Below are 25,642 nucleotides of genomic sequence, written 5' to 3'. Positions count from 1 at the left end.
ATATTATAGGCCATCATCAACCAGTGAATGATTGTGAAGTGGCAGGGCTGAAATTTTGGTCTGTTCTTCTCTGCAAAACAGTTCAAGCTTGGTTAGAATGGACGGAGAACGTCTGTAGACAGCAATTTTTTAAGCCCTTTCAAAGATTCCTGTTTGGATTTAAGTGACAACTTTGACTTGGCCATTTTATACAGGGATATTTAAAATAAATAAACTTGTACATAACCCGTCCCATCATTGATTTGACTGTTTGTTTAGGTCTTGTGGCTGGAAGGTGAAGCTGTGCCTCCATCTCATGTCTTTTGCACCCTCCTGCAGGTTTCCACTTTCCCCCTCCCAGATAAAGGAAAACATTTCCACAGAAGGATGCTGCCTCCAGACTTCCAGTTCATCTGCAGTGGTAGTTTTTCAGAACAAACGGTGTCTGCATCTAGGTCAGAAAGTTCCATTTCAGGCTTGTATGACCTGAAAACCTTTTTTTTTTTGTTGCCTTCTTCTGGCTACTTTTCTGACCAGATTTGTGGAGGGCATGACTAAAATAAAGGCATAGTACACTTGATTTTAGATTTTTTATTGCAAAAGTTCTTAAAAGACATGCATCATTTTTCTCCTCCTTCTCAGTTGTGTGGCATCTTGATTTTTGTCTGTCACATGAAAAATCCTTATATACCACATAGAAATGTATGATTTGATGTGATAAAATATGTAAAAGTTCAAGGGATGTGAATACTTTCAAAAGGCATCATACAGTTATTGCCTCTGGTTACAAGTGTTGCAACATTTCACTGATACGGTAAAAAAACAAAAACAAAAAACAAAAAAAAAACGAGCTTGAGCTTACTTTACCATGAAAAAAAATGACGAAGCCTTTGAATGCCACAAACATTTAAGAATTAATATAAAACCTGTTGACCAATATCTAAAATCTGACAAAACTGCAAGGATTAAAGAAACAAAAGGGAGCATCGGTTGTTTCTGCAGAGTCACAATCTCTGTGTGAAGGTGAGCAGCAACAGACGAGCGCTGAGATAGAAGCAGATAAATTCTGCACATTCACATAAACCACACACACTTCCGCTACAGTGACTGTAAAAACACCTACACATCTCTATCGTTTCACACCAGAGCGAACGCCTTCAGTCGTTCAAATGCATTGCGTTGTGGCAGTGCTTGACAAAAAATGACGCGTGGATGCAAGATGAAGAAACAGACTTGACAGAAATGATTTACTTGATCAAACGAGTGTAAAGTACAGCACATCTCAGACTTTGCAATGTTTTTTTTTTTTTGCATGAATAAACAAAGAGATACTGATTGCTTTATCAAAATGGAGATGTCATTTAAAATTACATAGCGCCAACGCACATGATAAATAAATACTTTCATTAAAATCGCATAATTCAAGGGTTAACAAGTAAACCTGTGCCGTTATTCTAATTGCTTTGACTCGATTGTCAATCACAAGTCTTTGTAGAAGACCTTAGTGAGAGGGTACCCCATAAAACCTCTCTCTGGGGTCTCGTTCTTCATCTCATGGTCATCTTCTTCATCAGCCTCACCCAGCTGCCGATAGCCCACTTTCCTGAAGAAGGCTTCGCCTACTTTGGACGGGTAGGGGATGTGTGCGTACACCCTACGTGCGCCGCTCTCCCTCTCCTTCAGCTCCAGACTCTGGACCAGAAGACGACCCAGACCCTCCCTGCGGTACCAGCTGCCCGTCACAAGCCTGCAGATCCTCCTCACACTCGGACGTGTCTCGCTCTCACGGAAGACGCAGCCCACGATATCCCCTTCGCAGTCTGCCACCCACACCTGACCTGCTGCTTGCTCTCTCTCTGCAGTGATCTTCTCTGCTGATGTTTCCTTGTCTTTGTCTTTGGAGCCAATTCTGCGCCGCTGCTGAACAAAAAATTTGATTTTACATGCGTGCGATGTTCAGATGCAAATGCTAATGACCAGATAGCACCGTATTTTAGAGAGAGAAGTCCGTGAAAAACCTAAAAGCATGAAGCACAAATCAAGTCTCTGTGTTGTATCAAAGTGGATGCTATTTTATATAATAATGATGACATAGCATCCGTTACCCCACCATCTTGAAGCCCTTAAACGGAAAAGAGACTGTTTTCTTTTCAACTGGGGCATGTTGAACGGATGTGTGGCCGCTTATCGGTGAAACACAGCAAAAACATGTAGTGAACACTTCTTCTACAAAGAGAGTGTACACAGGAAATGTGCTCAAGATTCATTGATTTGTGTCACTCCCCCAAAAGCAGTTTTTCTGCTTTAAATACTTTTTGCCTCAAGATTGTGAAACAAATGGAATCTTGGATTAAGGGAAACAGACAGTTGAAGCTGGGAGTTAACAGACAGACCACCAAGGCAACCGTAGCTGTTTTTTTGTGTATATACAAGGATTTTCAGGTCAGTAAATGTGTTTTTTTTTGCAGCTGTGTTGTGTTTTAATAGATCCTATGTCAGCACAAAAGATTTATTTTTCCACAGTGTATGAGCCAAATACAAGAGTGACACTTCATCTTTAATTCAGTCGTCAATGTGCATCATGATCTTGAAGGGACATTCTAGGGACAACTTACTTGTTGTTTGAATGGACGTATAGAGTGACAGATGATGTCCTCAGAATAAACCGTTGATACCTGCATTACTGTGGTGCAGCATCCATCAGTAAAACAAACTGTGTGTATTAAAGTCAGACTTGCATGACTATTTGCTTGGCTGGCTAATAAAACATAGGCTATTTTCCTGACGTGTGTGGGTAATACAGTGATAATTTTAATGTTTTAAATTACAACGTTTGTCATAAGTAGCCATTTATCACACCAGTTTTTAGTAATATACTTGGCGTTCCACAGGGCGCTTTTAAATGCCTTGTTAGAGGGCTAGTTGGTAGGATCTCCGAGCCTCACTCCATCATCCTAATATAAATCTTCATTTTGTAAACTGAAGTTGGAGCTTTTAGACTGTGCAATATATTTTTTCTAGGGTGGCCAATTTGTTACTCTTTGGAAACTGTCAGCACCATTCTCGACTGCCTTGTGCATCATGTTCTATGTCTGAACACAAATCAAAATCTATATAAAAAAAATTGTATACATTTAAGTAAACACAACTTATTTTTGAAAACAATCACCTTTTTTGTTCCTGGTGTTTTCCCACTGATCCTGCAGTAGGGATTCTGTAGCGTCTCATCCTGTTGGCCTCTGTAGCTACTGCCAACGTAGTCCCAGTAGGGGCGACGGCTGCCCAGGACCCCCGTTGACCGTGGCATAGTGATCTTGAGAAAAACAATCAGCAGGAACACAGGGATAGCGAGGGCCAGGATGAAAGAGTGAACAAGGCAGCGCAGGATCGAGGAGAAAACAGCCAGGATGAAAAGGCAGAGAGGACGTGTGAGGATGTGTAAGATGAGACGGTTCTCAGTGCCCTCGCAGCCTTCCTGGTAGGAAAAAGATTCAAACTGAAAAAGCATACGAAAAATATATAGATAGCTTTTAAACGAAAGGAACTCAACTAACCTTAACAAGGGCTTTCACTACTTCAATGTCGTCCTCCTTCATCCTCCTCATTACCACCTGGTCCAACTCCAGCCTCACCATGTTCAGTGTTTGTGCTTTGGCAGGAGGCCTTTGGCACCACTGACTCTACCTGTGGTGTGTTGTGAAGCCCAGCATCCACAACATGTAAACAGAGAGCCTGCAACACATTTTAGTGAGCAATGCATAATTAAAAAGCAGACTGAATTTATGCTAGGCCATACATTCAATCCCAGTTTAGCCTATGACTGATAGGCTGGTTAATACAAATATATATATATAATTTTTATTTTAAATGATTTCCTTTATTTCTGGGTTTTTGTGCGACATGGACAGTTATAGCATTGCAACCAAGATAGCCTCAAATAAATGAGCCAGCAGAGGATTATGATGGATTTACTTATGTCGTACCATCATTGTGTATTTTGCTTCCCTTCGCTTTAGCTTTCCACAGCTACCATCAGAGCTAAATGAGCTTGTTCAACCCCATATATGGTCATTCCGTAACCCCGCAGCAGCTCCGCTTACCTTCTGCACGTTGCGGCTCAAATCCAACTCAGATGCCGTAAATAAACAACTTATGAGCTTCTGTTTGTAAACAGTCAGTGCGAATCTTATTGAATGACAACAATGTCTTTGCGTACGAAAAGAGCGCATTTCTGAATCCAACCTATTTCTGTTTTACGGTCCATTTTCGAGTTGTGTCTGGGTCCATTTACGCCATTTGCGTACGTAGGACCCGCAGTGCGCAGACGCTACCGGAATACCCAACTGCGTAGACAACGTTACCTGTTATACTTAAATATTTAATGAAGATGACTGAAAATGCGTATTACAAGCCCAATATAGGTTTTTTTTAAAAAATTACTTGCATTTTTATGATCATATTGAACTAAAACTTTGCCAACACTGCAGATTTTAATATACTAACGAAGTGTAATAATAAAATCCTAGTTATGCAGATTTATGGCTGGCTATTTGTTGCCCTCTACTTGTTGCCGCACACTCCCTGTCAGCCGGCTGAAAGAAGATTGCCACACGTTTTCCTCACTTACATGAAAGATGAATTTTTTAGTTTAAAAATATTTCCTGTAAAAATACCGAGAAGTAAATCGATTAATTTTATGTTGTATGACTTACTGCTCATTAAAAAGGTTTCTCAAACATAAATATTATGTACCACACAATAATGGGAAGCCTGCTGACTTGACAGTCACTGACAAATTCTCACAAGTCCAATTACGGTTCAGACTGCGGCTTCATGTCACCACTGACAAACATATCCAGGTTCTGGGGCCAGAGCAGTCACATTGCTTGTGTCATTCCTTAAACCCCACTCCCAAATCAACTGCTGTTGAGTAATTTTAGATGAAAGTAATTTTTTTAAATCACGTATGAAAATCTGGAGGAAGAGTGTCATACTTTCTAGCAGGGTGAGATATATATATATAGTTGTGACACTTTGAACACTCTTCATCATCCTCCACCACAGCATGATGCTGCCGCTCACTACATATATAACATATATATATGTAGGTTTTATTTAGATTCTAATTTTCTGAAAATTGAATTTTTAACAAAATTAACAGATATAAATATAAGTAACACCATGTAGTAAATGTATATTTTTCAAATCTGGCAACGTTTAATTGAACATTTTGAAAAATGTAACCATGGAAATCTCTGCAACTTGATCTTGCTTTTTTTTTTACTTCTTTAATAGTTCACATGTCCACATTAAGAGGTTTGCATTTATAAAAAAAAATGTTTTGTGTACATTTGTATAAGCAGAGAACAATACATACAACAAGAAGTAATAGAAGCTTTTCAAAATTGCATTCTCTTACCTTTTTGCTTGAGCGAACAATATAAAACGTCACGTTATCATGATCATCCAGGACAGCAGCATCCCAACATGTTCATATGTTTGGTTTGTTGAGCTGTTTCAAATTATAGGGGTGATACAATATGATCTTTGGCTGTACTATTCACTTTTTTTTATTGTAAATTACATTAAAATTTCATGGAAAAATATTTATTTGAAAAAAAAAAGAGCTTCCTGTCAGTAGAAAAAAAATGAATTAGGGATTACTAAAGATATTTGTATTGAGGATATAGCTTGTGATCTTGATTTAATAGTACTGTAACTGCAGTCAGAACTAAATAAAAAAGTAATTTAATTATTTTCAGGTTTTACACCAAATGGAAAACAATGTTGCATTCAAAAGCCAGTGGGAATTTAGAATTTCTGAGTTGTAGTAATATAAAATCCCAAAACTCTAGCGATACCGTCTATTTTTCATTCCTCTCCTCCACATTTCATTTCGACATTCACAGTCAACACAATGGCCTTCTTCTGTTGCTCAATAACCCAAACAGTAAAATATATTAACAGATTTATTATTAATTACTTACTATTTGCTATCAACACTGTAAAGAAAGTGTCCCGTATACAACACTTAACAAAAATCTTACTTAGTTCATCAAACTGCCTGTGACAGTAACTAATGTGTTTAAGAATAATATAAAGTCCATGTTTTAGCCTATTTGAATGTATAACATTTCTAGAAAGTGGCACCATGGCATTACAACACAACACTCCTCTAACTGCTTGTTCGCTCTCAGTTCCAGGAGAACTCAAATGACTAAAGTGCTACCAAACATCTCACAAAGCGAGTCATTCCCCTCCACACAAACCCGGTTCTCACTCGGAGAACTTCAGCTCCTCAGAGTTTGATATAGTGCCGTTTTTTCTCGAGTCTTCGGCTGATGTTTCTGCCGAGCCGTGTTCTTTTGCTGACTTTTCCGCTGTTGCGCCCTCACGTTTCACATGGCTGTTCGGTGAGATCTCCTCCTGCTGCTCCTCACCTCTCAGCTGGCTGGTGCTGACCTCGATTATAACGATTTTGTCTCCGTGTTCCAGCTGGAAGATTCTTTTCACACCTCCGTCGTCCTCCGCCATCGCGTTGGCTTCCGTGTTGCAGCCCGCCGCGTCTCCTCCAATCATTTCCCCCTCGCCTTCAATCAGCGCTATCATCTGCACTCCCCGCTCGCCCGCCGGCTCCATCTGGTCAAACACCACCTCCTGTCCGCTGATGGGGACGAATGCTTGGGTGGGTGCACAGGACAGCTCAATGCTGCTGTCTTGCCCTTGACCAAACGTAGAACTTGAGGGCGAACTCTGCTGAGCTTCGGTGTGGAAATGAAGGACGTACGACTCCCCCTGGCTTTCCTCCCCAACTGTCTGACTCCCACCCTGCTTTCCCTCACCCCATTCCTGCAGAAGTGACATCACCCCCTCCTTGCTCCCTCCCTTCTCCCCTTCATCTTGTCCGCCTGACTCAAACTGTAACACAATGGACTTGCTATCTCCATCGATTCCTTCCTGATCTGCCTTCCCCGAACGATTCCCTTCAAAGTGCAACACGTACGGGTCGCCACCTTCTTCAATGTTCGCTCCCTGTTTCTGCTGCTCCGCGTTTTCGAAGCACAAAACAAAGTGTTTCTCTGCTACGGTTCCTTCTTTCCTAATTTGCTCCAAAGACGAATGAGGTGTATCCTCTGGTGTCACAGGAAGTGATCCTGTGATTTCTGCGGTGGCCTCTGTGGAGGTTATGGAGGCTGTACGTTTTTGGCAGGACAGAGCTGAGTCTGTGTTAGTGTTATTAACAGTGACCATCTTAGTGTTGCTTACTGTGTTACAGTTTGCCACTGGGACAGCGCCACCTGCAGTCGGAGCGGTTTTCTGCAGAGCGGCTTTAGGTTTGCGGCCGCGCCGGCCTCGTGCCGTCCGTGTGCTCTTCCCCAAAATGGGCTTGGTTAGCAGGGCCGAGAGGCCGTGGTTCGCCGTGGCAACCGGGGTTTGCGCAGTGTTGGTAATGATGATCTTGGCGTGCTGCTGTTGCTGCGATACGATTGGAAACTGGGCTATCTGGGTCTGCGATTGGTTGAGGATGGGCTGGAATGCTTGTATGGTCTGAAGGATAGGAAGGGACTGAGGCTCTGGAGCTGGTGGGGGGTTGTTCGCCGTGGGCACGAGAATCAACCTGGACTGGCTGCCATTTGTGGAGGGACACTGAAGGAGGAGAAAGTTTTGTGACTGGGATGGAGGAGGTGGTGGTGGAGGAGGTGGAGGAGCAGGAGCAGGTGGTGACAGGGGGATGAGCTGCAGGCCGTTCGCCGTCTGAATCATGAAGTAGTTCTGGGATGTGTTAGGGGGAATATTGAGCGCTGGCTGGGACACGATCAGGCTGCCGTTGTTTCCCATGGTTTCCAGGGTGATGGGATTGAGTAGGGTTGTGGTGGTTGTGACTCCGCCCACGCTAGCCTTCACAGCCACGCCGTCTTTACCGGCTCCGCCAGGGCCAGGGAGGGAAACGCCGTTCCCGTGGGTCCGGATGTGTCGCTGCAAATAGGAGTGCATGACAAACCCTTTGGTGCAGAACGGGCATTTGTAGTCCTTGCTTGTAGAGTGTGTGCGAAGATGGAGCTGAAGATTGGAGGAGTGTGTAAAGCTTTTACTGCAGTGTGTGCACTGGAACGGTCTCTCGCCAGAGTGCGTTCTTTCATGCTGCTCCCACGGGAATAAGAAGGAAATCAAAGAAATGAGGATCAGTGAAGACATTTGGCTTCAATAACTGAGAACCTACAGAGCTTCTCAGAACTTGCACATTTTGTCACGTTACAACCACAGACTTTAACCTAATTTATTGTGGTTTTATTTATCAGACCGACACAAGGAGGAGAATAATGTTGAAGTGGAACAAATGTAGATGTCAACGTTTTCTACAGATAAAAATTTGAAAAGCGTGCAAAAAATGTAGTTAGGCCTTTTTACTCTGACACCCTTAAATAAAATCTAGTGCAAACAATTTTCTTCACGAGTCGCCCAATTAATAAATAACTGGTGCCATCCCTTCAGTATCCTTCAGTATTCTGAAGGGATGGCACTTAAAATATAGCAGCCCGGGGTGTGCTCCGGTGGAGTAGAGGGTGGCGCGCCCCACGTTTGGAGGCCTTCAGTCCTCGACGCGGCCGTCGCGGGTTCGATTCCCGGACGCGACGACATTTGCCGCATGTCTTCCCCACTCTCCTTCCCCCTTTCCTGTCAGCCTACTGTGGTATAAGGGACACTAGAGCCCACAAAAAGACCCCCTGGTGGGGAAAAATAAATAAATTAAAAAAATATATATAGCAGCCCAAAAAATTCCTCATTCAACTGGTCTCATGTTGTTAGATGAGTCCCAAATGTAACTTTCTGGACTTCAACCTGGAACTTCCTATTTGAAGCAAAAAAACTAGCACTAAACACTACAACAGTAATGTTTAGTGCTAGTGTTACAAAAGTAACACAAGGTGTTGCCAGCACCATGCTGTGGGGGATGCTCTGATCTGGCTAGGGTTGATCTGAAAATGGATGGACTTGAAAGTTGATGTTTACAGATCGTGTCAGTCACATCTGACCGAGTTAGAGCCGTTTTGCGGAGTAGAAAGGGTGAAGATGTCAGTTTCTAAATGAGTACAGCTGGTAGAAACCCACTCCAAAAGTAAATAATTTTGAAACCAGTTTATCTGTTTTCTTCCACTTCACAACTACACAAATATGATTTTTAAGGATTCATTTTAGTACTCAACAACCACAGATCTCTCTGTCAATCCTAGAGTTCAACTCAGATCTGAATATTTAAAAAAGTAAGTTTCGTCAATAATTGTCCACAATAATTATGCAACTAAATGAAAAACAATAAAAAAATTATTTTACTTGTTTGTTTTTATATGCCAATAAACATTAATGAAACAACTCAAAATTGACAAAGTGACATTTAAAACATGGCCAATATGTGTCTCCTCTGGGAGCTGATTTACCATTACTACTTTTTATTTATTTAGTCCACTGAGTTCATGTTTGAAAATACCAGCCCACACCAGCATGCAGCCTCTATCTTACTGGTGTCTGAGTCAAAGTGGAGCTCTGTGCCAATTACTGATTCATCCAGATCTGACTGGTTTTCAGAGAGTCAGTAAGTGAAAACTGTGGGAAATCTGTCTTCAGGTATTTAAACTAATCTAAATCAGTTGTGGCTGGGTTACAGCCTGCCTTATCTAGGCCATGAGCGCCAAAATGAGTTCCCGGTGGCATCGCGTTTTATTTTTCTCAAATCCATAGCTTTCAATTTGTGCCTAACGCACCTGGATCCAATGATGGCTCGTTAGATGGTCTAAGAAGAACATTGACATGCTGAAAAGGTCGTTACTAAAACACGCAGGATGCCGGCCCTCAACGTCTGATTTAAAGCATGGAGCCACCCTCTGAGAGATTTTGTTTTATTATTATTTTTGCCTTTTCAGTGCCAGTTAAATCTCTTTTTACCTTATGTTGTCTGAGGAATAGAAACAGTTAAAAAACTGTCTTCAAATATATCTTACCCAGAACACAAGTAGAGTAGTTTTAGCTTCAGCTGATTCAAATTCTGTAAAAAAGAAAAAGTCTCTTATTGAGCGCCTTTTGATGTCCAATTAACCCCGTCTTTGATGCATTTCTTATATCGCATAAAAAAGGCTTAAGCGGTTAAATGAAAACCTAAATATGGTAATTTTTTTGGGTATAATTCACTAAAATTCAATCAGCACCCAAGTTTGTAGAGTGTGGAGTTGAAAACGAAGCACAAACACTTAAGATGCTCACTGACCTAATAACTGTCAGTAGCACTTTGTACCTGCTCCCTTGTGTTGGTCTGTTACATAAAAATTCCAAAATTACATTGAAGTTTGGGGTCGCAACATGGCAATATGGGAAAAGGCTCAATGCCTTTGCATGGCCTGGCTGAACTGACCTGTTTGAGATTAGACGTCTGGGAGAAAGACTTGGAGCAGATGGAGCAGGTATGAGGTCGAAGCCCAGAGTGCATCTGACTGTGCCTTCGCAGGCAGCTGGTGTTCTTGAACGACTTGCCGCACTCTTTGCAGACGTACGGTCTCTCCCCGGTGTGCTGCCGCAGGTGGTACTGGTAGTGGGAGCTCCATTTGAAGGTGAGAGGGCAGTGGGGGCACTGGAACGCCCGAACTCCCGTGTGAACCTGGGAAAGAATAAACAGAGAATAGGTTTTTGACATTTGAACTTCTGTGCTATTAAAAATTAGATTCAGTGTCAGATATGGTCTAGTTTAGACATGTATCCGATCGGAAACAAACCATTTGATTTTTCAGACATTTTGATATTCTTCTGTCAGTCATACCAGTAGACAATTGGCGAGTGGTTGGAGAGATTTGTTTTTGTCCTTTTAAACTTGATAGTTTTCTTCTTTTTAATTGTCAGATATTTAAAGTTTTATCTCGTTAGTTAGCTTTAGTGGACAAAAATGTGACTAAGTTCAGTTATATTCTATGAACCTTTTTTCTGGCAGAACTATCAAAGCCCACACCAGACTGTGTGAATGCTGGGATAAAGGGATCTTTGAATTAATACAATAAAGGCTGATAAATAAAACTGATTGGACAATAAAGGCGATTTTGCTTTTTGCTGGAACACAAATGGATTCATAGAAAAGGGATTTGGTCCCTTTATGTCTGGTGTTGCACCAAATTATTATTAACTCATACAGAAGTTTTTTTTTAAGCAAATTTAAATTGGTCCTCTTTAAAAAAAAAGTTTTAGAGAAATTCTCAACATAGGCACTTGTTAAAAGGAAAGCAAAACCAACGATGCATGAAAAGCCTGGCACTGACAAAATTATTACAGTTTCTGAGTTATGATGCTGCATAGTGGAAAAACTAGGACTGTTAGGACTACGCCCCACAGTAAAAATAGTTTATTCCACATAGAACAAGAAAAACTGTTTATCTTGAATGAAATGCTCCAACTCTTTGCAATATTAAGAAAGGAAAAGTAGTTTATATCCTAATGACAAACAAGAGAAATTAAATAAAAAATAAATGCTTAAATCATTCTTCTGTAGAAATCCTAGCCAAATTCAAAATGGAAAATGCAGAAAATACCAGAAATAGTCTTTTTTGTCAGTATATTTAAATATATCTTTATATGCTTTATTATTTTTGGCCAGAGTTTTGAAGAGAGGAGCCGCAGGTTGCAGACCCCTGGATTAGAGGAAGCCTTACTCGTTGATGGATCGAGAGCAGAGACGACCTCTTGAAACTTTTTCCACACTCAGTGCAGCGATACGGCCTTTCGCCAGTGTGATCCCGCATATGGTACTTCAGTCCCGAGGAACCCTTAAAGGCTTTTCCACACTCCAAACAGCGGTACGGCCGCTCTTTACAAAAGTAAAAACAGAAACGTTCAGGGTCACTGAGTTCAAAGAATGGATTACAAGCAGTTTGAAAGAGTGAGGAGGCTAAGGTAATTTTACTGCAGGGTTGGTTACTCTCAATATCGACACAGATAACAGCTTCTGTCGAAACACTTAACTTATTGCAGGTGAAGGTAATGTATTACAGCCACCAATTCAGAAGTGATCTCAAGATCCAATCTAGAAAATGAGAGCTCTGAGAAACTATCAAATCCCATCTAGATTGTGGACAGATCACATAAAGTCTTTATTTCAGTACAGTTTGCTCTTATTCTCCAAGATCAGAGACTAGAGATGGGCCAGATCGTGGTTCCAGGTATACTGATGTTTAAAGTGGTTATGTTTTTAAAACTGCTCCATTTTTCTGTTCTGTTGTAGAAAGTGTCCTTGTACAACACTTGTACATGTTAGGGAATGTGTTTACCTCCAGCAGGAGTGTTCTTGCCAGATCCGGCCTTTTTTGGAGCTTTAGCTGGTTTGGGTGGGTGCTCCTCTTGCTCCTCGCCGACGGCGATGATGTCAACATGGATCTCCCTCTGGCCCTCCTGCTGCTTGTCAGCCTGGCTGGGGGAGGAGGGAAGGGGCAGAGACAGGGAAAGGGACGGAGGACACACTATCTCGGCCTCCGCCTCGGCCAGCAGGCGCTGCTCCGGGGTGTGGGAGTGCTGGTGGGTGAGGAGCGACGAGAGCAGAGGGAAGGAGCGGTCACAGGCGGAGCAGCTGAACTGGGAGCGCGACTGCGATGAAAGAGAGTGCATCTGGGGGAACGAGAGTGAAACACAGCAGATAAAGTTTATTTCAAGACAGATAAATGTTGGTGTTGGGCTCCGACCAACTGCTTCACAGCAACGGCGACAACCGTCATTCTCACCAGGGACACATGTCTATTGAGGCCTGCGCTGGTCTTGAAGGTCTTAGTGCAGTAGCCACATGACAGCCCTGCCCATGTGGTTCTGGCCTCCGGCTGCACGGCCTCGGCGCTCTGAGTCACCTCGGTGAAGCTCTGCAGCAGGTCAAACTGGGCCTGGGTGGCGCCCACATTCTGAGGATAGACCAAAGGAAATTGCACAAAGCAACACATATCAAAACACACGTCCTCAACCCAAACTCAACAACTGAAGTTTTATGGACCTTACGTAATAGCAGTTTAGTGTATAGTTTTTAAAACTGATTACAAATAAAAATCTCAAAAGTGTGGCATGCGTCTGTATTCTGCGAAGAAAAAAAATTCTCATCTGATCACTAGTTGTTTTGTTTTTTTAAATAGTGACAGGTAAATCTGAAGGGCATCTTTCATTTTGACGGTTTACGACTCACAACCGTGACCACTTGGTGCAAACATTTTCAAATTTATGCACCCTGTACATTGTGAAAGTGACAACATCAATAAATAATAAATCTTTACATCTGGGTATCCTCTCTGAACTACATGGATATGGGAGCTAACAGCACATTGAAGAGTTATGTTCATAACGCCAAAGTATAATTCCAGTTTACACTTTGGCAACAGAGATTGGATTCAGTCTGCAGATCAAAACACTAAAACATTTGATTATGCACAAGTGGCACACATTTCATGTCTGTTTTCATAATTTAAGTGCAATCGTTTCACTTTGTTGTTAATGTGAAGCACAGCCAGTGGTTTTTGTAACGGTAGAGAAAAGGTTTAATGCATTTATCTGCTTGGTATTTGTTCAACATTAACTAAACCAAATCAAAATTAAAAGCAACTGAATATATCATTACAATTTCAAAATTTCTGGATAAAAAAAGATTTTTGGATCCTGTCAATCAAAATGACGGATCTAGAAAGTTTTCTTATTTCTGTGTCATTGGACCATAACTCCTTTTCGACCTTTGTGCAAAGGGATCTGTGTGGAGTCAAAACTAAAACAACAGCCAACTAAAACTATAAAGCATATTTTTATAAGGTTTTTTGTAAAATAAAACCGAGAACCATGTGCCATTTTGTCTGAACTACTCTGTTTCAGTCTATAAAATCCCGATGTAATGTAATGGATTCATGTATATGAAAATGTTGTCTACTTCAGTATCTCAATGTGCCTTGTAGAAAGGAAGAAGTTCTTTCACTTACAGCATTACTGCCATCTACACCCTCTGTTAAACCAAGGAGAACCTCGGTTGTATGTCCGCTTTCGGCCACAGTGGTGGTCTCCACCACCTCTTCAAAGTCAGCCAGCAGGTGTCCGGCTCCCACCAGTCCATCTCCAACCTCCATCCCTGCTCCATGCCCCTCTTCGCCACTGGCGTCGTGTTCGCCACTAGCCATGTGGATGGCCTGGTGCTGCTCCAGCTCTGTCCTTGTGCCAAACGTGTGGTTGCAGCTGCCGCAGCTGTACAGCAGCATGCTGGCCCCGGTGTCGGTGCTCAGGTGGACCTCTGTCCCAATGGCCCTGGATGTGCACACGTCCTCCCTGGAAGGAGCGAGGGTCAGCTGGGGTAGAAGGCTCGTGTTCTGACCAGAGGAAGTGGTTGACAGGAACACTTCTTCCATCCCCACGCCAACTCCGTCGGTTCCTTCCTGGCTCACAAATCCCACCATGTCTGTCAACATGGTTGACGTCACTTCCTCTGTCCCAACCACCACCTCCACTACCTCATTCCCCTTCTGCCCGTCCTCTCCCCGCTTCCCCTGCTTGACTCCTGCATTGGGGTTGGAGTGAGAGTTCTTGTGCAAAGCCAGGTTTGACGAATGCGTGAAGCTTCGACCGCACTCGCTGCAGACATATGGCCTCTCGCCTGTGTGTATCCTCATGTGCTGCCGCAGGTTTGTGGACTGAGTGAAAGACTTGTTACACACCGAGCATGTGTATGGCTTGAGGCCAAGATGGACGTTCTTGTGCCGCCGCAGGCTGCTCGAGTTTTTAAACGCTTTGGAACAAGAGTCACACGGGTACGGGCATTCCCCTGTGTGCTGCCGCAGATGATACTGGTAGTGAGAACTCCATTTGAAAGTTAGGGGGCAATAGGGGCACAAGAAGGCCCGGACTCCAGTGTGAATACTGCGATGAACCTGAGTAGACAGACAGACAGACATTGTGAAAGTTTACACTGATTGTCCCTCCTTAATATCCTTGATTCAAAACAATTTGTCACCTGGAGAAGAGATGAGCGTTTGAAGGCTTTGCCACAGTCTTCACATTTATAAGGTTTCTCTCCTGAGTGAGACCTGGGAAATAAGAGCAATTATTTAGGATAACAGTATAGATAATCATAAACATCCATTAAAATCATGGGAGACAAAAACCCCCCAAAAACTCTCATTATTATTTACTAAAACAAAGAATAGTAGATCAGTAAATTTAAAAAAAAAATGTAATCTGAAAAGTGTACCGTGCATATGTATTGAGTTTCTTTTACTCCATCACTAAATGAAATCCAGTGCAATCCACTACTACCACATAGCAACATGTGGACGAAAAGTGTTCCAGTCAGATCAAAATGTAAATGGCTACAAGTTGCAGCAAACTGACCCTGAACACAATATGTGAGAAGTAAAACATGGTGGTGGTGGTATCATGATGAGAGGAAACTTTTCCTTAGCAAAGACAGGGAAGAATAAATACAGGAATATCCAGGAAGAAAACCTGTAAGGCGCTGCAAGAAACTTGATACTGAGAGGTTTAATCAGAGTGAAAACAATAGTAAATACACAAGCTGCAATCGAATGGCTTGCATGAAAGCATTTTTTTGTTAGAATGGCCCAATTAAAGTCCAGCCCTAAAGTCAATTGAAAATCTGTGGTTCGACTTCAAACATTTTAGTTCACAGATGCTCTCTGACTAATAAAAGCTGACAAGACATTAAATTAAATCACAGAGAAAGGGAGAATTTTTAGCTTCTAGATGTACGAAGCAGGCAGAGACGTTCTAAAAGAGAGTGGTTCAATGAAGTATTGACGCAGGAGGGCTGAACACAATTGCACTCCACACTTTCCAGATTCCTTTCAGGCTTATGTTTCATTTTGTTAATCCATCACATAAAATCTCAATTAAACTACACTGATGTTTGCAGTGGTAATAAGTTGTGAAACAGCTAAAGGCGTATAAATACTTTTTCAAACATACTACAAAAGGTGGAGAAATGTGGAAGTCAACAAGACGTGCATGAACAATGTGCTTTAAATCACTGCAACAGTCTTTTAGTGGCTTTATAGATAAGTTTTAACACGTGTACCGCTGGTGGTAGAGCAGAGCAGAGGAACCCTTGAAGGCCTTGGGGCAGAGGTTGCAGCGGTAGGGTCTCTCGTTGTTATGACTGCGCTGATGGTGGGTCAGCCTGGATGACCACCTGAAGCTCTTCCCGCAGTCCAGACACTGAAAAGGATGCTCCGACTGCTCAGCCTGCTGAGCTGAAGCTGACTCCGATACGGACGACGTGACAACGTCCAGGACCACCTCCTCTCCACCGTCCACGGCCCCCTTGTCTCCATCCACTAGCTGCCCTCCCTCCCTGCCTTCTGCCCCATCCTCTCCTGATCCCAGCAGGGATGGGAAGGCGGAGAGGGAGGGTGCGGATTGGGGTGGTAGGAGTTCTGCTTGGACAACTAAGGCAACAGAGTTGGCCATTAGCAGATCAAACTGGTGATATATTGATGATGGTGAAACTTGGAAGTAGGTGGGAATCAACTTGGGTGCAGGATCATGGCTTCATTGTCATTTTTTAAGTCCTGTTTTAACAACAGGAAGCTATCGTTGTCATGGAAACCGGTTTCCCTGGTACAGGTGCTCTGTGATGTCACTCAGTAACTCCGGGTTTAAATTGTTCAGCTCCCAGCCACTCCTCCCTTCTGTGGCCGGAGATGTCCCTCCCTCCTCCGGCCGTCAGCTCCGTGTCCGTCCCTGCTGTTCCGGCTCCTCTCACGCCAGCTGAAGATGAACAAAACGACACTATTTGGTTATAAAAGGAAACAAAGAAAAACCTGCCAGAGCTGCTGGTCAACACATACATACAGAAATCATTTTACCAGTATCACAACAGCAGTGAGTGGCCTGCTTTTTAAGCTAATCAGGCTCTACGTAAAGAAAAAAAATATCCACGTAAAACTGCTTTCTAAGGACAGCAGCACGGACTAAATCGGCACTTACCGCGCCGCTTTAACTCATCTTGCAGCTAAAATGTAGATGTTATGGCTATAAACTGGGAACTGCAGTGTTAATCCACACAACCTTAACAATAAACACAGCGCAAACTAACAGCAATCCTCCACCCGACGCCGCCTTCCAACAAGGCCCACAGTGATTGGCTCCCTTGCTGAAAAGATGAACGATTACCATTGGACAGGAGCTCAAACATAAAATATTGTCAATGTTTGGCATCACCAAAATTATTCAGACCACCCAAAATTTTGCGAAAAACTAATTTAAAATACTTATATGTTTTGCGTATTATGTGTCAAAAAATATTCAGAAAGTTTTGCTTGTCCACAACACATATGTTTACTTACCTTCGCCGCGGAGACTTCTGGGTAATGTAGTTAGGCGCAAATTCATTTAATGTCAATCGGCCTTATTCAAATGTGGTTAGCTTCGGTTCAACTCAAATGCTAAACACTGCATTTCTTCATATATATCAAATCAAAAATCCAATTTTATTTGTATGGCACATTTCAACAACAAGTGCTTTACTTCATAAAAACACAAAAATCAACAACTGAAACATTACATCTTTCAAAGTGCGTCATTTACACATCAAAATGCTAGTTAGTGTTTCATTAATTGTGATACAAAAGCAACTCTAAGCAAGTGTGTGTGTGTGTGTGTGTGTGTGTGTGTGCATGCGTGTACACACCCACACACACACACACACATGCAACATCTTCACATTTTCCACATTTTGTTATTTTACAACCTTATTCCAAATTGTTTTAAATGAATGTTTTCTTATATTCAAAGTAGAAAAACCGCTTTTGACCTCAGACTGAGGTGACGGCTTAATTTTCAGCAGGTCAACAACCCAAAGGAGTGGTTAGGATCTCAGAGGAGTGGCTGCAGAACGACTCTGTGAATATCGAGTGGTCAAGCTAGAGTCCAGATTTGAAACCTATTGTCCATTTTACATTGCATATAAATCTAATTTTAGAAATATTTTTTTTTTGTTATAAGTTGTGTCATGTTTTGTTGTGTCAAAGCAGGCCATGCAAACCAAAGATGTAGTCAAAGCCACTGTACACATTCTTTAGCATTTATTTCACCAAGGCACATTTCACATTGAGGCCAATCAGTGTGTGGAGGAGGCATCTTGATAAGACAGAAATAACTTAAACGAGATGGTACAATAAAAGCAAATAAGATTAAAAACTGTATAAAAGTACAAAAAGGAAAGGAGACTTGCTCCACTGCAGCACAAAATAAATAGTTCCACCAAGTCACTTAAATAAATAGTCAATACTGTAACAAATACTAGAATAGGAATTGTGATAAAAATTGTGATAAAACCGGTAATCTACATTTTCTTATCGAAAACATTATACACATAGCACTTGTATACAACAATTTACATTCTTGTACATTTATGTACACCTGTACAGAACTTAGTGTCACAATACATAGTATTTTAAGGCTTTGGGTGTTTAACCAAAAAAAATAAAAACTTTTCTCGCCCAAAGCACGAATTCAAAATCAGCCGTCTCATTCATCCAAGAGGCCGATCCCAACAAGTTTGTGCATAGACTCTAATCAGGATCATCAGTGCTCAGCAAGAAGGCACATTCAAATGACTTTACCACAATGTTAAATACACGCGCCTCCTTGTGTAGTACATAACGAGTCAGAATTGAAAAATAGAAGCTCTGTCTCAGGTTCAAAACAATAGTTTGCCTCTCTTTGGTTACCGGCTGGACATTTTAAAAATAGATGCAAAAAACTTGATAAGGCATCAGTTGGTGAGTTATTATGTGGTATATTTGCCATCATGTGGGGATAACATTCTCATTTGCACAAATGTTTACTTTAATGCCACTGTAAGGGAGACGTTTCTCGGATGCTACATCTAGTGGAAACATGTGTTGGCTGAAGGAATGCACAATTAAAATGAAAAATGTAATAAGTTTAAACAAAATAGAATGTAGAAGCTGCAGGTTGAAAAAGTGCTATTGGGTTTTTTTGTTTGTTTTTTCTTTTTTAATTTTTTTTTTGTTTGAGAAACAGAGAGAAGCTAGTTTAATGCAGGAGAGATAAAGATATTGGCAAATAAATTCACGTTAGTAAGGAGATACAGGCTAGAGAGACACAATACAACTTCAAATAAATATAAAAATAAATAAATTATTAACAGTTAATAAATAAATAAATACATAAATAACGATGGTCACAAAGCGACGCCATAAGAAGGGAAACTGGAGAATCTTGAAGTGATAGCTGTGGTGTGACAGTTTTAACGGGATTCTTGATGGTCGTGCTGCAGTGAGGCCACGTCCTTATCGGCTCTCGTTCTTCAACACACACATGGCACTGATGTTGTCACCTGGGCCTCTTTTGCACACTGACATGGTCCTGTTTGCAGTTTGGTTGAGGGTGAAATCCTCATGCTGGTTCTGCAGCTGTCTGCTGTGTGGGTCATCATTGCACCGCAGAAGCCTTGGGCTTGAGGCTGAGGAATGCTCTGTACGCCCAGTCGCAGAAGAGCTTGAAGTGTTGGAGGAGCTCATGGCTGGACTGCAGGACATCGAAGTGATAGGGGAGGTGAGGAGGGAGGGAGGGTGTTGGGTTTGTCAGCTTTGGTGCTTCAATTCTCTGCATCTGCAAAGGGAAAGGTAAGAAGACATAATAAGAAAACTGTGTATTGTAGTTCTGTTATTCTTGGTAAATATATTGGTAATGGAACTGGGAGCATGAAATTTAGAGTTTGCTACACAATGTTTGGGGACGTCAGTAAAATATTGGACCAAAGTTCTGATCTTTAAATGTCAAAACATGTAAAGGCCAGAGGTCATTTATCTTTATAATTATATTAGGCGAATAAATAGAGCTTCACATCCTCCCAAAATTACCATAGTGACTGTGAAGTTTGATGGTAGGAGCATCATGATTTAGGGCTGACTTTTAGTACATTATTCTGGCAGAGGTCATTTAATCACAAGAAGGATGAATTAAGAAATGTACAGAAACGGGGCTTTTACAGAAGAACAATGATCCCATGCAGAGTCAAAGAAACTCTCATCTGGTTTCTGAGAACGCAAGCAACGCTACAAGAATCGTCAAATAGAAAATCTATGGAAAGAACTGAACATCAGAGCACAGGAAGCTCTATTGTGTGGAAGAAAACATATGTTCTGTCATTACCAGAAAACCCTTTTCTACTAAGCCTTTAATACAATTTGATTAAAGTGCTTAATACTTTCCAGTTTTATTCTTCTTTGGCAAATAAGTTATCTTATTGATGCATTTGTATTAATCATTTGGGTTTATTTCAAACATTTGAATTTCATCCCAATAGCCTGCTTAGAGGTCTATCTACCACAATGGTGTGTTAAAAACATATTCTCCCCATTGTAAGAGTTGATACCAAAAAAATATGATTAGTTTTAGACACAATGTGTTTACCTGACGGTGCAGCAGATTGATGAGAGCTTTCATTTCTTTGATCATCTCCACTAGCTTGGGCACTGCAGGGTGTTGGTGCTTCTTTGAAACCCGGTTGAGCCACTCAAAGTGGTGTTCATAGAGCTTCAGGTCGGCATGGAGCTGAGAGAGCGTGGGCTTCAGCTGGAAAAGTCAAAACAGGCCCACTTTAGGGTAGTAGCACAGGCATAGCAAGATGTCACTCATAGAGTTAGGCCACGCCCTCTCTCTCTCTCTCTACACACACACACACACACACACACACACACATGCATGCAAGCACATTATTAGAGAATTACCTCAAGATTATTGAGGTCATTGGCTGATCTGTTGCTCATTTCGGGCAGAGATCTGAACCTGTGCGACTCCACATCTGAGTCAAACGCATGCTCCTTCTGAAAGACAAAATAAGGCACAGAGCAGCCTGTGAGCAATCAGTGCAATTTAATCCATAATGACACAAGGCAAGGCAACATAAGGAAAGCATTATTCTGGATCCCCTGCTGCATCTCTGCTTTCTGGTGGTCGTAGCTCGCACTGAAGGGTCAAACAAGTCAGTGTGAGTTCACACACTTTCAGCCACCAAAAATGTCAACAACACCAGCGAAAGACCTGAACCCACAGGATGTTTTTCGGTTGGAGCGAGGATAACAACGCAATGTGATGACTAAGAAAGCTCCAAGTCGGATAGACAACACAGGCCTGTAGGGAAACTCCCGGGTGACGGCTATAAAAAGATGGAATGACGCAGTGCTGCTTGATGTCCAGTTACAGTAGTGTTGAAAACTTTCGCTCAGACAACAAATGCTGTGCTGATTGTGGCCAGCAGAGGGCGATAAACCACCTGCCAGCAGGTATTTAGGATCCTCATCAGGAGAGCATTTTAGCATTCAAAGATGCAGCCCTGGATTCAAAACGCTGGGTGATGTGGCATGAGTCATTTTCTAATCAGCAGGGGAACACAACAACATTAGGATGATGAGTGCTGAGAAATGTTTTGAATAAACAAGGCTGAATGTGCTTAATGCTTCCTTAACCTGCTATGATGTGTTTTCCTTGTTTGCTCGCAGTTGTTTGTGTGGATGTTTGCGAGGGATGAATGTGGCTCATTGTCCCTCAGGTCTCTCCATCAAGGCTTTCGTAAGGGCTCTCTTGTGCTTGCCGGGCATTGTTTTGTCTCCCTTCGTGTCAAACCAGGTGCACAGGGCAACATCATGCGTCGCCGGATTGTCAACCAGTCAGCCTTCTCATCTCTTCATCTTTTTGTCATTTTTGTTCCTCCAGCTTTCTTAGCTTTTAAATTCTCCCTCTTGTCCTGCTTTTCTTTGCTCACTCCACTGCCGACCATGACCTCACCGACCGACAAAACCGAACATCCAGCCTTTTTCTTCCTGAATGCAAATGCGGGAATGTGATAAACCTTTCTTTTGATTTTTATCAAGCCACTTTGCTGTAAGGAACCAAAAGCAAAACACCAAACACTTCACCGCAAGCACAGCAGCGACTAATAGCAAGTACAGCCACAAAAGTGCATGCACTGAACTCCATTAAGACATGTTGGCAAAATCCACAAAATGGGCTCAAACATACACACAGTTAGTTACAGTGGAAGTCAAGAACTGTCAGAACTCATACATTTCTCTCTTCTAGAAATATGTTTCATTGCTTATTTGCAGGAACTTTCCACATTTTATTTATCTTCTTGACTTTGCCCGCACTTTAGTGGAATTCCACTAAAAAGTGTGGAAATTTTAAAACAAACATTCGTTTTCTATGGATGTTATGTGCAACTTTCCTCCAAATATCCTTTGACAATAGTAGCTTTTTCATTTCTGGTTTCCAGCCGTACGATTGCAGCGGCATTGTTCTAAAGCGGGAAAGTAACACACAGGCGCTCTCTGAACACTACCTAATGCCCAAAACTAGAGAGAGTATGTTGCTATTTTTGATTTTATCCCCTGAACAAAGGGAGTTTGAAGCTTTGCATATTACAAAAATAGCTTCGAGATCAGTGGCGTGTAACCATAGATCCGGAGATATGATCCCGCTTTCTTTTCACCTGTTAAAACACAGCGCTGATGCACAATCACCAGCTGCTGGCACAGGCCTCCAATCTGATTTCCCTACCCACTTGACTGTCAACAAATACGATTTAGGCCACACTCATAGATTGAAAAAACATGATATGCAAGTTTTGTTAAAGAGAAAACTGCTTCCGCCCCGTCGACACTTAAAACATGCGGGAACTCAAACATGATTTAGCGCAGTCAGGTATTAAGTGGTTTCTCCATCTAAGTGTATCTTCATTGACACCTTAATGCAACATTGATAGTCCTCTTTCAATCTGACTGCAGCAGGAGGCGGTTGAGTCACACCTCCTCTTGCTTTGCGGATTAAAAGTGAGATCACTCGGTCAAATTATCTAAGCATGCAGTCTGTGATTAAAGAAAGCAGCTTAAAGCCCACACAGGCTTTTGCAGCTGAATACTGTTACCAGCGCACAGCATGATGCGAGGGCTGCCTAACATTAGCACCAAGATCTATTAGTAACAGCAGAGTTGGCCTGAGGCACAGGCACGCTAAGTTGGACATCAGTGGGGGGTCCCAAGAGCACTATAATTGTCTAAAGAGTAAAATGTTGAAAATATGGACTTTTTTTTTTTTATTTTTTTTTTTTTACTAATGAAGCATATTATTTGATCACTTCCATCTTCTACTCAGTAAGGATTAAGTTCTCAACCCGGAAAACTCAATATTAAAAAAAAGAAAAGAAAAACATTCTTAAGCTTGCTGAAAATGCTCCAAATATCGCTCTAAAGTGTTCCCAAGTGTCTATCATGAGTCAAGCAATGTGCTTTGAAGAGAGCTGCCAATGTCTGAGTTCAGGTGGGAGTGTGCTTGGGGTTAAAAAAATATTATTGTTGTTATACCTCATTATTTTCAGGAACAACTAGATCCCTTGAAAATATACAAACACTACTAACAACTAAATGCTGACATGGGAATATTTTGAGCTCTTTGCAGCTCAAATTAATGATAAATGATTAACTATTTATTGTCCAGACCGCTGGAGATAGCCGCCAGCCGACCCTCACGACCCTGCAAGGGTAGGAGTGTTGGGTAACGTATGGATGGACGTTTATCCTCTAAACCGTGACGTATCATTTTGCTCCTTGTATGATGTAGGTTGAGTCACAGCATTGTCAGGAGTAAGCGGATGAGATGATAGGTGCCATCACAAACTACTGGTCGTTGGTCACGACCGCTAACGGGTGTGATCCCTAGATGGGGGGGTCACAACTGGGGATCAGGTTCAGAACCAGGTTAGAGAGAGAGAGAAATTGTACAGCCTGAATCTGTACCTCTGCTCTGGGTCAGACAGCTACTTCTATCAATTTGATCTAAGGAAACAGAAACAGAACTCTCTTCCTCACCTCAGGAGGAGAACAGTTTGCTTTCCAATCAATGTCATCTACAGACTTCTTATCGCGCTAGCAAACTTCCTAGTTTCTTGCAGAGACATGTTGTGTATCTTTGCTGATAGGCAACTTTTGGAGGCTGGTGTACATTAAATGGCTGTGTTGCTTCGCAAATTGCTCAAGACTGATATAAGTTGCTGTAGTTTGACAGTCTCCCTAATCTCAGCATCAAACAGAAGTTACCTACTAAACACGTGTCAATGCAACTTGTTTTTGACCCACAACTAAGAGATAAAGCATACTTTTTTTAAAAACAAAATGGTGCATGTGCGTAGCTCTTTCTAATGACGCCCTGGATAACTGCCCATTTGGCCCATCTGACAGATACTGTTGGCAACCTTGATCTATAAATGTTAGAAATGTTCAAAATAGGAACATTTAGAGCAGATCTCAGCAGAGCATTTGTGCTTATTTTTAGCTGCTTTTCAGCTCCCCTCCCGCCCCCCTAAGATATTCAGATGGTGTTTAGGTCATGATGAAATTTGGGCTGTGAGCTACAGATCAACCTGTGATCGCCCTCTCCCACACGAGAATTAAACATTTCAGTAAAAGTCTAATGACCATGCCAACATCTCCACTCACCAGCAGCTCTTGGGTGAGCTTCATGAGGTTTCGGGTCTGGTTGGACAGTTTGTCCAGCTCGCTGGAGCGCCGGTGAGGTACAGGTGAGGCAGAAGAGAACACAGGCAGCTGAGCCAATAGCAGCGACAAGAGCAGCGAAGAGGAGGAGTCCAGCAGCACTGTGTGGAGGGGGAAAAAAACAAAAAAAACGGAAGCAATTAGAGAAGAGGCGCTGTCATCTCACCATAATGATAACGACCTCAGGCCACGGCTGTCAGCTCTGAGGGAGGAGGAGGAGGGCGGATAATGCGCTGTAACATAAACAATGGCTCCAGACTTGGCAAGAGGAATCCTCAAGAGTCATGTTTTCACAGGCTTGAAGGCGCATCATTAAATGATTAAAAAAACAGAAGAAAGCTTTGACACAGAATATCTCCATCACTTCTTATGAATACCACTGATTGTCACACCTGCAACTCGATAGGTAGGTGAGCTCGATGGTGTAAATTAGAAAGACGGAGCCAAAGTCTAACAGTAGGCTCATTCATTCCCCCCCACCTCCACCCCTCCACCCTTTCTGGTTCTTTCAAGTTCAAATACAAGGTAAAGACTAAAGCATTAAAAGGCACAAGTGATGAATGCTGCTCGATAATTACAGGTGAACCACAAGAATCCGAGCCAGAATAAAATAATAATAAAGAACCACCAACAAAGTGCCAACTGTTGCATCTTGAAATAAAGCCGAGCACCAAAGATATGTAAGAACTTTATATTTTAATTTACATAATATCATGTTTATCTGACAAAACAAATGTTAGCTGCCAAACACAACTGGGTTAAAAAAGAAAAATGCCCATCCTTTAAATATCATTTCAATAAGTACTTACGTTTCATATTGGTTCTGGTCCAGAAGCGGATGAAAACTAATAAATATATAAATATAAATTATTAAATAAATAAATTGAGGTCCGGGGACTGTCACGTGCTCCGGGGTTCTCTGAAAAGTTGTCAGGACGCAGAAGAACGGGTGCGCAGCTGGATGAGCGGTGCGCACACAGATGCGCACGCCGACACAGACGGAGAGAGAAAATAAAAAAGTCAACAAATAAAGTCAAACTTTGTAGAAAAAGTTTGAGAGACGCCCCTGTAAGTCTGTGCAGGGA

At 42.0% G+C, this 25,642-nt stretch overlaps 3 protein-coding genes across 4 annotated transcripts; all 3 read right to left on the bottom strand.

Annotated features, from left to right (window-relative positions):
• Positions 1-555: 555 nt before the first annotated feature.
• Positions 556-4,308, bottom strand: nat14 (N-acetyltransferase 14 (GCN5-related, putative)). Of its 2 annotated transcripts, none has more exons than XM_044115844.1 (4): positions 4,080-4,308; positions 3,534-3,711; positions 3,149-3,454; positions 556-1,899 (listed from the first exon to the last, which is right to left on the bottom strand). In XM_044115844.1, the coding sequence occupies exons 2-4, from the start codon at positions 3,612-3,614 to the stop codon at positions 1,459-1,461; spliced, it is 828 nt and encodes a 275-aa protein (XP_043971779.1). In that variant the 5' UTR covers positions 3,615-3,711; positions 4,080-4,308; the 3' UTR covers positions 556-1,458. The 2 variants fall into 2 exon arrangements, with proteins under 2 accessions (XP_043971779.1, XP_043971780.1); XM_044115845.1 differs by having other exon boundaries at positions 556-1,896; positions 4,080-4,299.
• Positions 4,309-5,934: 1,626 nt separating this feature from the next.
• On the bottom strand, positions 5,935-17,121 carry znf628 (zinc finger protein 628). The gene is made up of 9 exons (XM_044115843.1): positions 16,966-17,121; positions 16,055-16,746; positions 14,975-15,047; positions 13,953-14,891; positions 12,729-12,899; positions 12,282-12,615; positions 11,667-11,821; positions 10,385-10,627; positions 5,935-8,121 (listed from the first exon to the last, which is right to left on the bottom strand). The coding sequence occupies exons 2-9, from the start codon at positions 16,444-16,446 to the stop codon at positions 6,256-6,258; spliced, it is 4,173 nt and encodes a 1,390-aa protein (XP_043971778.1). The 5' UTR covers positions 16,447-16,746; positions 16,966-17,121; the 3' UTR covers positions 5,935-6,255.
• Positions 17,122-18,049: 928 nt separating this feature from the next.
• Positions 18,050-25,388, bottom strand: il11a (interleukin 11a). Its single transcript, XM_044117307.1, has 5 exons — positions 25,367-25,388; positions 24,501-24,658; positions 20,739-20,834; positions 20,422-20,583; positions 18,050-19,617 (listed from the first exon to the last, which is right to left on the bottom strand). The coding sequence occupies exons 1-5, from the start codon at positions 25,371-25,373 to the stop codon at positions 19,438-19,440; spliced, it is 603 nt and encodes a 200-aa protein (XP_043973242.1). The 5' UTR covers positions 25,374-25,388; the 3' UTR covers positions 18,050-19,437.
• Positions 25,389-25,642: the final 254 nt, after the last annotated feature.

The sequence above is a fragment of the Gambusia affinis genome, linkage group LG05, assembly GCF_019740435.1.
Source record: "Gambusia affinis linkage group LG05, SWU_Gaff_1.0, whole genome shotgun sequence".
NCBI classification, from domain to species: Eukaryota; Metazoa; Chordata; class Actinopteri; order Cyprinodontiformes; family Poeciliidae; genus Gambusia; species Gambusia affinis.
The sequence above is the reverse complement of the archived record's forward strand: the minus strand, read 5'-3'. Positions and strand labels throughout refer to the sequence as shown.

Bases quoted from the DNA above. Each gene is read 5' to 3' on its own strand.
- znf628 (XM_044115843.1), bottom strand. From the start codon at position 16,446: ATGGCCAACTCTGTTGCCTTAGTTGTCCAAGCAGAACTCCTACCACCC. The intron at 12,900-13,952 runs GTAAGTGAAAGA...GTCTATCCTCAG, and splicing joins GTGTAGATGGCAGTAATGCT to AATGTGGGCGCCACCCAGGC. The intron at 8,122-10,384 runs GTCAGTTCAGCC...CCGTGGGAGCAG, and splicing joins AGACGTCTAATCTCAAACAG to CATGAAAGAACGCACTCTGG.
- nat14 (XM_044115844.1), bottom strand. From the start codon at position 3,614: ATGGTGAGGCTGGAGTTGGACCAGGTGGTAATGAGGAGGATGAAGGAG. The intron at 3,455-3,533 runs GTTAGTTGAGTT...TTTTCCTACCAG, and splicing joins TAGTGAAAGCCCTTGTTAAG to GAAGGCTGCGAGGGCACTGA. The intron at 1,900-3,148 runs GTGATTGTTTTC...TTTTTTGTTCAG, and splicing joins AAACACCAGGAACAAAAAAG to CAGCGGCGCAGAATTGGCTC.
- il11a (XM_044117307.1), bottom strand. The intron at 20,835-24,500 runs GTGAGTGGAGAT...TTTGTCTTTCAG, and splicing joins AGCTCACCCAAGAGCTGCTG to AAGGAGCATGCGTTTGACTC. The intron at 20,584-20,738 runs GTAATTCTCTAA...TGACTTTTCCAG, and splicing joins ATGACCTCAATAATCTTGAG to CTGAAGCCCACGCTCTCTCA.